Source organism: Eutrigla gurnardus (genome assembly GCF_963514095.1).
Source record: "Eutrigla gurnardus genome assembly, chromosome: 10".
NCBI classification, from domain to species: Eukaryota; Metazoa; Chordata; class Actinopteri; order Perciformes; family Triglidae; genus Eutrigla; species Eutrigla gurnardus.
Genome location: NC_139924.1, coordinates 20,284,228 through 20,295,555, shown reverse-complemented (window position 1 = coordinate 20,295,555; position 11,328 = coordinate 20,284,228). Strand labels below are relative to the sequence as shown.

At 42.8% G+C, this 11,328-nt stretch overlaps 1 protein-coding gene across 1 annotated transcript; it reads right to left on the bottom strand.

The window, feature by feature from the left end:
• Nucleotides 1-339: 339 nt before the first annotated feature.
• Nucleotides 340-10,741, bottom strand: bace1 (beta-secretase 1). The gene is made up of 9 exons (XM_084018828.1): nucleotides 9,822-10,741; nucleotides 5,944-6,032; nucleotides 5,600-5,816; nucleotides 4,765-4,887; nucleotides 4,544-4,678; nucleotides 4,338-4,439; nucleotides 3,998-4,147; nucleotides 2,141-2,312; nucleotides 340-1,884 (listed from the first exon to the last, which is right to left on the bottom strand). Exons 1-9 carry the CDS (start codon nucleotides 10,158-10,160, stop codon nucleotides 1,646-1,648), a joined length of 1,566 nt encoding a protein of 521 aa, XP_083874954.1. The 5' UTR covers nucleotides 10,161-10,741; the 3' UTR covers nucleotides 340-1,645.
• Between the last annotated feature and the right edge of the window lie 587 nt (nucleotides 10,742-11,328).

Sequence of the window (11,328 nt, the reverse complement as noted above, 5' to 3'; positions counted from 1 at the left end):
ATAAAGTTGTTGCGCAAACGTCGTACGTGCCACCTGATTGGTCCAGACTGGCGGAATACTGCACCATACTGCGCCCTGACATGGTCAAAACACAGCAATTTAGTTACCTATTAGTCGCTTAAACTGCACTAAGGGTAGGCTACTGCTAATATATTATTTATATTGTGTATTCTATAGATAGATATCTAGTGTGATATGTAAATTCACGGTACAACTGACTGCTGATTTATGTATGTATGCATCTATCTATATAAATATCACCAATAATTAATTTTAAGGTGTTATTATAGTATATTCTTGTGGTTAATGTTTAGTGTGAAGAAATGAAAATGACACCACTTTACAGTTACAATGAGTACTTTATTGAGTCCACAGTGCTGACAGCGCCTGACAGACAAATATACATGTATCTGAGTTTATCTATTTACAGCTTGCTGGGAGACAATACAAAGTGTCCCTTGTAGACATACTTAGTGTTCTTTAGTGTATAACATACTTTGGGCTGGTTTTCTTGTCCAAGCATATATGGTCCCCATTTGAATGATGTGGTGAGTTTGTTTCTGTGACTGTGAAAGGAGCCCTGTTAAGTCTTGGTTTGTTACAGTAACTTGTAATGTGTTGTTACATGTGCAAATCATCCGATGGTGCAGCAGTAGGATAAGCAACATGTACTCTTGTGTGTACGTGCCTGCGCAAATAGAAGATCTGGAATGCACACTTTTTTTTTTTATTTACAATAGATACATTTAAGCTATCAATATAGGAAGAAAAAGTGACATCTGATGTTGACCGTAGTCTCAGTTTCACACGTGGCAAAGCTGATTTTATGCAAATCAGTTTTGCAATCTGCTGTTTCATCAACTGAACCTCTTTTTGCTAACTTAACTTGCGCGGCAAAATTATTTTCTGGCATTTGCAAAATGGTGTAATTTCATAGATGCTATTGATACTAAGTGTTGTCATTTTCATTAAATCTTCCTGTATACTCTTCACTTAACCATGCAGCTGTGCACACACACACACACACAAGCATGTTCAAATATATATCAACCTTGTTTCATTCACTCAGTAATAGACGCCCACACGCTCATATTTTTGAATCACACCATAGCAAAACACGTCCAACTACATGATGGATTCACGTCTTGTTTTCACAGCCAGGTTTGGATTTTAGTTAAGTGATCTGTTTTAGCTTTAATTTTTTTCCCAAACCACTCTGCAATGTTAAGAGACAGATCTTTAAAAATCCCAAATCCCATCCATCTATGGAGTCTATTTATACACTATTCATCAGTACATTTATTTTTTATTTTTTTTGCATTTCTCCACCTCTCGCCATGCTGATCTGCATAGGTAGCTTACAGGCAAAGTTGACACTGACGACACCAGCGTTCCCTCGTCTGTCATTCAGGTTAGTAATGGCTCTGGTTATCCTCAACTGCTCTGTTGGATGTATATTCACTGTATGACAGCATTTTCTTTACTTTACATATTATATTCCCGAAGAACCCTTTCCAATTCCTCTGCCAACAACACCAGCATTTTTGTAACAACACTCATCCCTTTTACCATAATCCTTCCCTGCCCTTTGTTTCAAGCGTTGGCTCTCTACGACTCCCTTTGTGTCTCCCCTTCTTCTCCCCCTTCACTTAAGGAGCGATATGTCGTCAGCAAAGTCCCCGTGTGGATGGATGCAGCGGGCGAAGCGCCACTGGCACACCATGAGACACAGCGGCAGCATGAAGAGAGCGCAGATTCCCGCCATGATGTAGGCGATGGTCATAAGAGTGGACTCGTCCGTCTGAGGGATGTTGTAGCCGCAGTCCTCGAGGTCGACGCCGTGGAACGGGCCTTCCACGTTAGCTGTGCGAAACTCATCATGCACTACAAATGGGAGAATGAGATTGCAGGTATTTGAGAGTCATATAGCAGATATATATGTTACTATTACTGTAAATGAGTTAGTGTCTTTAGTGAGAGATCCTTAAGGTTTGTCCAGCATGTATGTCAATCTCAATGCGTCTTTCGATGAGCATTTATATCACTTTTGCCTTTCCCTCTTTTCCATTTTGCACTACAAACTTTACCGCTAGCCCTTCTCCCAATTCCCCTGCTTAACCCTCCACCCTCTCATCCTCACCATGGCAGGTGCTGACAGCAAAGCCGATGCGTTTCTTTTCTCGGTCGAAGACCACATAGAAAGCTTCCATGATGACGGCCCCCATCACTGTACCGGTGCTGGACTGGGACACGGCAAACTTGTAGCAGTCCTCCTGGGCGGAGGCCACATCCTCTACTGGCCGCAGGTATTGCTACACAAACCAAAAAAAAACCACAACAAAAACGGAAGGAAGCACAATCACATGGACCGCAAACAAAATAGCCTGCTGTGCTAAATTATGAACGGGGCATTACTGTATCAATCTATTGAATATTTACATGTGAATAGGTATTTGTTCATTTTAATTTTGCACACCATACAATATTTCTTTACTGTCTTTTGTTTACAGTTTTGTAGGCATTGTAATCTTTTCATTAGTCAAACAATGCACTGGCATGGCTGATATTATGAGTCAATTTTGGACTTTGGTTTACCACAAATATACATTCTATATGCCGATACTGTATGTTGGCTGACAAAAGTGCTGTCGTTACATCATCTGTCCACCAGAGAGCACTGACATGTTTGTTTTGAATCTGTAAAATGCCCCACTTAGTACACAGCATTCATCTCCTCCTGAACATCCATAGGGTCAGTGTACATTCTATACGTGGTGATTTACTGTTATTCTTACTATAGAAGGTTCAACAGAAGGCAATGAAAATAAACACGTTTTCTTAAGCTTTTCATTCTGCTGTCAGCATCAAGGTCACAGACAGAACTGTAGCGCTGAACCTCGCTTCAAAATCACGCTGTCAAACCTGCTTCATTCTGCCACCATCAAGGCCTTTCTGGGAGGTTTTGATTAAGATTTTTAAATGGCTTTTCAGGGCTTTTTGAAAAGCTTTAGAAAATGCATTCAAAGGTAATTTCCCCTGAAATGTGGTCATTATGTTTTTTCTCATGGTACCTTGCCAGGTTTTCATCTGCAGAGACTACATAAAAAGAGTGCGGCTGAAGGATTGTAGTGCAGAGGGTAATGAAAATTGCATTTATTCAGGATTACAGGCAGTCAGTCAAATCACCTAAGACCTCAGAGGTGCAGAGGATAAACATGACTCAAAGTAATGACCAATTATTTGATTCGAATTTTCAGTAAATATCAAAACTTATTATAGGCTCAGAGGGTCAGCAGTATTGAAACCGGTTACAATTGTGTCGGAAAAAAAAGAAGAAAAAAATGTATTTCACTTTCCCATCATGAATCCAGGTAAAGTAAAAAATCTGCTGATCATTTGGACGGAATTCTTGAGGAGTTGTTGCATTTGTTCACCCACAAATAAACGGTACACATACTGCACTGCTACTTTTTCAGCTGTGACGTTAGCGTTACTCATAGCTTCATACATCACACATGCACGCGCTTGTCTCTCCATCCAACACTTGTTGTGCATAAACTGCAGCTGGCGGTAAATAATGTATTCAACCTGTGCATCGGTTATTGTTGCAGCTGGGCAGCTTGTTCGGTACTTCAACCGGACAACCCCTGCATGTAAGGCACTAATCTTGAGGGTCAACTATTGGTCAGAAAAACATAAAAATTAGCTTCCCTTAGTCCCGGTTACAGATTGAAGCAACTGAAAACTCCTCCCTGTGCCAAGCGTGTAGGAGAACTACCGTGGCTGACACGAAAACGCGCATAGCCCTATCTAGAGCCAGCGTGTCCGTTCTGGGCTTGACATTCGACTCGTATTCCATTTTTACCATTGACTCCAACTAAATACCACATGCTGTATGTTTATTACTTCAAATAATGGCACCGCAGGAAAAATGTGATTACAATGGTCGCTTAATGCAACCACATTCAGTTTCCAGTGCATGGTGCTGTGTGATTACCTGCGGTAGGATGGAGATTCTGAAGGACTGGTTGTGGTTTTCACTCATCAAGTAGAGGGAGATGACTGGGAAGATGTGCCAGGGTGTGGCGCCGGCCTGCCAACATACCAGCTGCTCCCCCAGCCAGAAACCAGAGGGAAACTGTTCGGTCTGAAAAACAGGGTCAGGAGGACGTTCACTCTTCCCATAACAACTCATCACAAATCAGGGTCACGTGGTCATGATACTGGAGCTGATCCAATAGGTGTGTGTGTGTGTGAGAGAGAGAGAGAGAGAGAGAGAGAATGAGTGTGATGCAGATTACAATAAGGACAGTATCTGTAGTATGGTAAGGACTGACCGAAGATGCTGCTTCAATAGCCTTGACTGCAGCCTGGAACACCTTTCGAGGCAGTCGAAGGTTGGTAGTACCACTGTCCACAATGCTCTTATCATAGTTGTACTGTAAACACAGACATTTACAAATCCCTTACATAGCTTTTAGTATCAATGATTGGCAGTTAAATACTTTTTTGGGGGTTTGCAGCCGTACATATCCAATCTTACCTCCTTACAGTCCATGTTGAGGTCCTGTCCATTCACCTCGATACGTACAATAATGACCTCATAATACCACTCCCTGCGAATGGGAGTGTACCAAAGCTCTCCAACGTAGAGCGACTGATCCACTCCTCCGATGATCTGAAGAGCGCAGAGAAAAATAAAATGCAGCATTGGCTCCAAGCATGACATTCAATGATTTGCGTGCGTGTCTCTGTGTGTCTCACCATGCTGCCACCGACAGTAGCGCTGCCCATGGAGTCGGCTCCACACAGCAGGAGGGAGAAGAGGTTGGGGACAGGAGTCTGGCGAACCAGAGAGTCAAAGAAAGGCTCCAGAGACTCGTCAGGCTGGAGAGAAAGAGAGGTGGGACGGCTTTACTTGCTTTTTAGGTTTCCGCTTTTAATTTCCAAAATGATGAAACAAATCTCAAACTTCTCCTGACCTATCAGCGTACCTTTTCGTCGAATCAGGTTTCATCCTGCCATCTCACCTTCCCAGTGAATACACTGATATTATTACTGTCCCCAGAAGTAAATTCTGTACTATTTACTGCCTCTGCAGTGCCTCTATTTTTTAAATACTGTAGTAGAAATTCAGTATGAGAAGACATTTAAATGAACCAAAAGTTATATGCCCCATCCATCCCCAGATCTAATGACATAGTAATCACCTGCTTACACCACATCGGGAATTCAAAGGCTGAGAAAAGGGGAACACAAGACTTAACAAGCTTAATCAGCATTTTTGACTGCCAATGTTGGGGGTTGCCAGAGAAAAGTAATTTCCCAAGCAGACAGCGGAACAAATGACTCATTACGTGGTATAATACATTTTAAAGGTTGAACCTCCACTGTCCACTGATGATTTGCTGAAACATCCTTTCCCTTACAGCTAAATATTGATCTAAAATGTGATATCTAGCTCTCTTCCTCCTCTTCTCAACTTTTTGATGCGCCAATGTGTCAACAAATGTGTCCTGTGCAGCCTGAAAGAAATCATACGTTTTGAGTATTTTCCCCCCTCAGATTTTTTAGGGACCGAACACTATGCTGCTCTTACCCGGGCTATGTCGGCATAGGCCAGTCCCAGGATTCCCTCCCAGTTGGATCCATTGATGAAGAAGCGATCTGACTGGGTGATTGCGGCGATGTTGGCGCGCAGCGTGGCGTTGGGGCCATGTGGGACGGAGACCAGGTCGGTGCCCAGCTCCCCCTCCCAGCGACCCTGGGTGTAGGGAACATACACACTCCTACCCTGGTCACGGTACGAGCTGGAGCTGTGGACAAACGCAAGGCAGCAGAGTGGAAGGACAAGGTGGAGGAGGTGAATACACACTGGAGGAGACCATTATGATTATATTTCATTTCAACAAAGACATTTTAAAACGCTAGCTCTCTACTCACAGTGAACGATGGTAGTATCTGCGCAGGAAGGGATGAGCAGCTGCACCGACAGCAAAGTTACTGCTTCCTGTGTCCACCAGGATGTTCAACTAAAGAGACGGTGAGAGAATGGAACAGAGAGAGATTTATTAAACACACTGTATGCCTTGGGATTTTTTTGCAAAACAACAACAATAGGTTTGTGAAACTGACGCTTGCGTTACATTTGTGAAATAGATTCTGTTCAATCTCTGATTGTCAGGTTTAATCTGTATCGTTGCTACCTTGGAGACGGACGTGGGGTTTTTTGATGTTCACTATTAATATTGATAACTTTTTTATAATGATAATGATAATGCAAATCTCATTTTTCCCGATTCCAACAAGCAGATATCATTTTTCATCCCTCGGTCACGTTCTGCATCCATCTCTTTCCTTGTAGTGTCCTATGCTGTTTCCTGTTGCCCTGAATGTCCTTCTCTGCCCCCCCCCCCCCCCCCCCCCCCCGGCCCCCTTCTGTCTCCACTCTAACCATCCACTCCTCTCAGGTTCCCCCTCTCACTCCCTGTCTCCCCCATCTCCTCCTCTTCTCTCTGCAGCTCTATGTGAGTATCACATTTTGCCCAATCAGTCAAAACAGTTAGCGAATGTGTGAATGGAGCACAGGGACGATGGAGACAGAACATATAAAACACCTTTTCACTGACATGGTTCTAGTTAATACGCGCCGATGTAAGGTCGGTTAATGTTGAACATTCCTGTGTAAGCGCATCACTATTTCACTGATTGACAAATCAAAGAGAACGTGCGGTACAGAAACGACCAAACAGATGAGCAGACTGGCAGTCACACAGCCACGGCAAGCTGCTCAATAATGGATCGGCTCTTTAAATAAACAGAGAAGTGCTACTGTCTCAAGGGCTGGGCCAGAAACGCCCAGAATAATACCGACTCTGTCCACCTGACTCTTTTCTTTTCCAACACACACGGATACAGCCATGTCAATGTCATACACACATGCGCTGCCTCTCCAAACGCCACTACTGTCACAGTGGAATAACAATCTGAATGTCTCTCTCGGCCAGCAGTTTGCTGACTGCTCAGGATGGATGTGTTTCTTTCACACGCAAACCACACACACGATAAAGGCTGCATCCTGACACACTGAGGCTTCGTGTCTTTCCCTGCTCCGTCTTCCTGTCTTCCCTGGCAGAGTGCCTGTCTGTTGCAGCCAATAGATTTGCCCTTCCCCCTCCACTGTGGAGGAGAAATCATCTTCTGGTTACCAGAACACATCGTATGTCAAAGTTACGGTGAATAACTGGAGGTCATTTCCACAGCGCTGCATCTACCAAGCACCTCCGAGTTAGAACCAAGGCCTTCCATCACTTCTGCTGTTTGCGTTCAAGACCAATGACCCAGCGACTGATGAACCAATTCATATAAAGCCTTTAATACATTTAGATCATTTCATTCATGACTTATTGTTGGTCTGCAAATGGCCTGGCAGTGTGTTGTTGTTGTTGTTGTTGTGGATATGGATATCCTGACTGGTCATTTTAATGAATGAGATAGTCACTGACAAGTATTTCATCTGCTGGTCTGGGATTTGCTGTTTTTACTGAAGTAAAGGACAAGCTTATTTTGTACTTACTTAAGACTCTTAACAGGGTGTGGCTTTCCTGAGCTCTTTGTGGATTCCTGTATATATTAGAAAGCTATATGCCCTTTGCTCTATTTATTATCTATTTGGCTTGCCGATGATTCAGTTATTGTCTTTCAGTGGAGTCATATTGGGATGAAATCTTATATCAAGGTAATATGTTACTCAATAACATTGTCTTAATTGATAATAAACAAGCAAATACTACCTCAGAAGAATTTAAATTCAATTAAAACACTCTTCCCTTTTATTTGTCAAGGGTTTAATCCACACAGAAGTATTCACACGTAAGCTTTACCGGGTGGTTATTTAATATGGACTATTTATTGTTTGATTTACCAGAAAAAAATGCTTTATGTTTTTGCTTTTCTCACAGGTTTGAAGTGGGTGGAGCTTAGCTGGGAAAAAAAGGTGATGTGGGAGACTGAGACTGATGTTTTAATCAACATGTGAGAACAGTTGTGGGCATATTTGCCAGTAGTGTTGAACCAAACCAAATTATAATGTTATATGTAAGACTTGAAACCGAGTTTTCAGAGGCTTTATGCATGTTGTGAAAGATGAGGAGCCCCGTTGAGTTTGCAGTTTAAAATGTCCAAACAAAAAGATTTTAATTTGAAATAGATATCCATTGAATATATTAGAATTTTACAGAATTTATATTATTATTATTATATTTATATTGCTAGTATTCCCATTTTGGGGATGGGACGATATGATATATTTTATCTCGGTTCGCAATAAAAAACTTGACAAGTGAAAAATAGAGCCTGTAAAAAATAGGATACAAAATGCAGTTATTAAATGTACCCATCCTTTATGCAGGGAGACCTTAGGATGTATGACCATCTTCTTAAACCTTCTGGCCTTACAGAAATTATAGTAGAAAGTATCACATGTCACTTATTAAATATGTTTCTCAAATGATAAGTTTGCCAATTTTTGCTTTTGTACAGTAACCATAAATAACATGGGATAACATTGGCTTTTTGATTTGTGGGGAATTCAAAATATATATATTTCTCAAACCACGGTGTTCAAAAGAATATTGCTTTATCATCTTGACCACTGGTCGAAAGACACCCAATCACAAAACTGTGTGTTTTCTGTGCCTTGCCGATATGCCTCAACTGGCTGGTTGGTGCCCTGAAACATAATGCCCCAAACAAGCGGATTTCTCTGCTATAAGAATCAGTGTATCTCAGGCAGAGAGTCACATCTTCCTAGCACCCTCTATGTCTCCCTCATCATCTGTCTCTCTTCTCTCTCACACTCTTTCTTTCACACCCTCCCATTCACCTTCTCCCTCTCCTTCTTCTACAACCACCTCATTACTTTTTCTCCCTCGCCCCCTGTGTGCCAGCCTGCACACTGCAGCTGAGCTGGCACTCCTCACTCTGCAGAATTAATGGTTCCATTATCTATCCGTATCATTCATTGCTTTCTCTAACTTTACACACACACACACACACACACACACACACACACACACACACAGCCATCTGTCTTCACAGGGACGTCAACAGTATTGGACAATGGGACAGTGTGTCTGGAGCACACACACACACACACACACACACACACACACACACACGGTCCATTTGTCTTTGCAGGGACATCAACAGGATTGGACAATGGGACAGTGTATCTGGAGGACCGTTCCGTTAACTTACTTTCATTTTGCATTACGTATTTATTTGTAGAAACAATTACATTACACACACAGAAAAAAATATAAAGTATGAGGATATTTACCTAAATAAAGGGCATACATGTAAATGTGTTGTCAGGGTGAAGTTAAGAGTGATGTCACATCTTCTCTAGGATGAATAAGAATGTAGTTGTGTTTGCTTTGAGATGCTAAGATAACTTAAATTGACCTAATATTGATATTATAATGTTATAAGGTTTCTTGGACCAGATCAATATTGTAAATAAGAAACTGTTCTTAATGTTTTATCTGGAAAAATCAAGATTAAAATAAATAAAATAACCATAAAGTGAAGGACTGGGAATAGCTGAAAATTGTGATTTATTAAGAAACGCTTTTGCAGGGAGAGCCAGACCCTGCCCGGGATAAATACATTACACTAATGACCAGCCATACTGAATGGCATCCTTCAAGAAAGCTTTATTGATTGTGTGTGCGCGTGTGTGCGCGTGTGTACTTGGTTTCAATTCATAGACCATAGCCTTAATTTAAGGGTGCTTTGGCAAGATATAAATACATATTTACCTTCTGCGGAGGAGAGCCAACGGCCATCTCCACGTAGTATCCTTGACCAGACTTCCCACGCAGGTTATCGACCATGTCCACAAAGCTGACGCCGCCCGCTGCCGCTCCTCTCCGCCTGCGCGCGGCGTGCTTCCTCGCGTTGCCGCGCTCGCGGTCCGCGGCAGGTAGCGGCGGCGGCGGCGTTGGCTGTTCAGCGCGAGCGCCTTGCCGCAGTGGCACGCGTATGGCCAGGAGCAGGCCCGAGGCGTCCGGCGTGGATTGACCGCCGCCGAGCAGGCACAACGTCGTCCATATAAACAGACCTGTCAAACAGCGAGGCTGTAACGTCGACGCGTCCATGTCGAAACTCGGTAAAGTTGTATTTTTTTGTTGTTGTCGGTGTGTTCGGGTCTGACTTTAAGACGCTGCCGCTCAGTTTGACATCCAGTCCGCAGCGGCACGCGAGAACAGATCAGATGGCGATGATGCTAAAATGACGGCTAAGACCATCATGGCAGTTGCACCGCAGATATGGAGAGGACACTGTGGTTTTTTATATCTGGTTTACTTGGCGTTTAAAGCAGAGGAAAATAAACCAATTTCGTCAAAGAAACATGCAACCTAAACAAAAACAGCCTACGCTGAGAATGAAACCGCCCTCACAATCAAGCCTTTCAACCCTCGGTGTCACGGATAATTTGAGGCGACGGGTATATTAACGTAACAGGCTCTCCCTCCATGTTCACTGTATCGCATCAACAAACCGCAGGCCCGCGTCGTTCTCCCGCACATCCTTGTGTCAAACCGAAACCATCGTCGGTAGGCAGGCTGGCTGGCTGGCGAGCCACCGCAATCCGCATTCTCCCCCTTTCCGATCCGTTCATTCAGTTCTCCGCCTTCCCGTCTTTCACCTCCTCCTCCTCCTCCTCCTCCTCCTCCATCCACCCCGCTGCATCCTTCAGAGCTGCGAGAGCGCGAGCATCGCCGCCGTCAAGTTGAATACGACACCACCACGACTTCCTGTAAGCATTTTCTAAATAAGACCCCCAGTATCAAGAGAGTTATAACCGCCCAGATTTATCTGTAAAATGAAGGATGCCTTATAGGTGTATTATCCCCAAGTGAAACCCATGCCACGTTACATATTTATTTAAAATGTAAATGATGTAAGCAATAGATGGACATCATACTTTTTTTAAAATCTCAAACTGAAATAAATTCAATTTTTATCAAAATGCCTGACACTGCTCATTCTGGTAATTGGGTTTTAATATGCAGCCCACAGGCGTTTTAAAAATCAGGAAAAAGCAGAAACCAAGATCTCAAAAGGGCATTTTATTATCTCAGCCAGATGCATTGTATAGTTGCACAAATGTTGTTATGACCAATTGCCATGTGATTTAGATCTACAGTAACTTTGCTGTTCTTATTGTTAGTATTTATAGCATGTGTGTCATTGCTGTCCATTTATCGTATTGTCATATAGCCCAAATTATGTGATGGAACTCTTGCATAATGCATATTCCTA

Coding starts and splice junctions, on each gene's coding strand:
- bace1 (XM_084018828.1), bottom strand. CDS start 10,160: ATGGACGCGTCGACGTTACAGCCTCGCTGTTTGACAGGTCTGTTTATA. Junction 4,679..4,764: donor CTACTGTCGGTGGCAGCATG/GTGAGACACACA, acceptor TGCGCTCTTCAG/ATCATCGGAGGAGTGGATCA. Junction 2,313..3,997: donor GAATCTCCATCCTACCGCAG/GTAATCACACAG, acceptor TGGTTTGTGTAG/CAATACCTGCGGCCAGTAGA.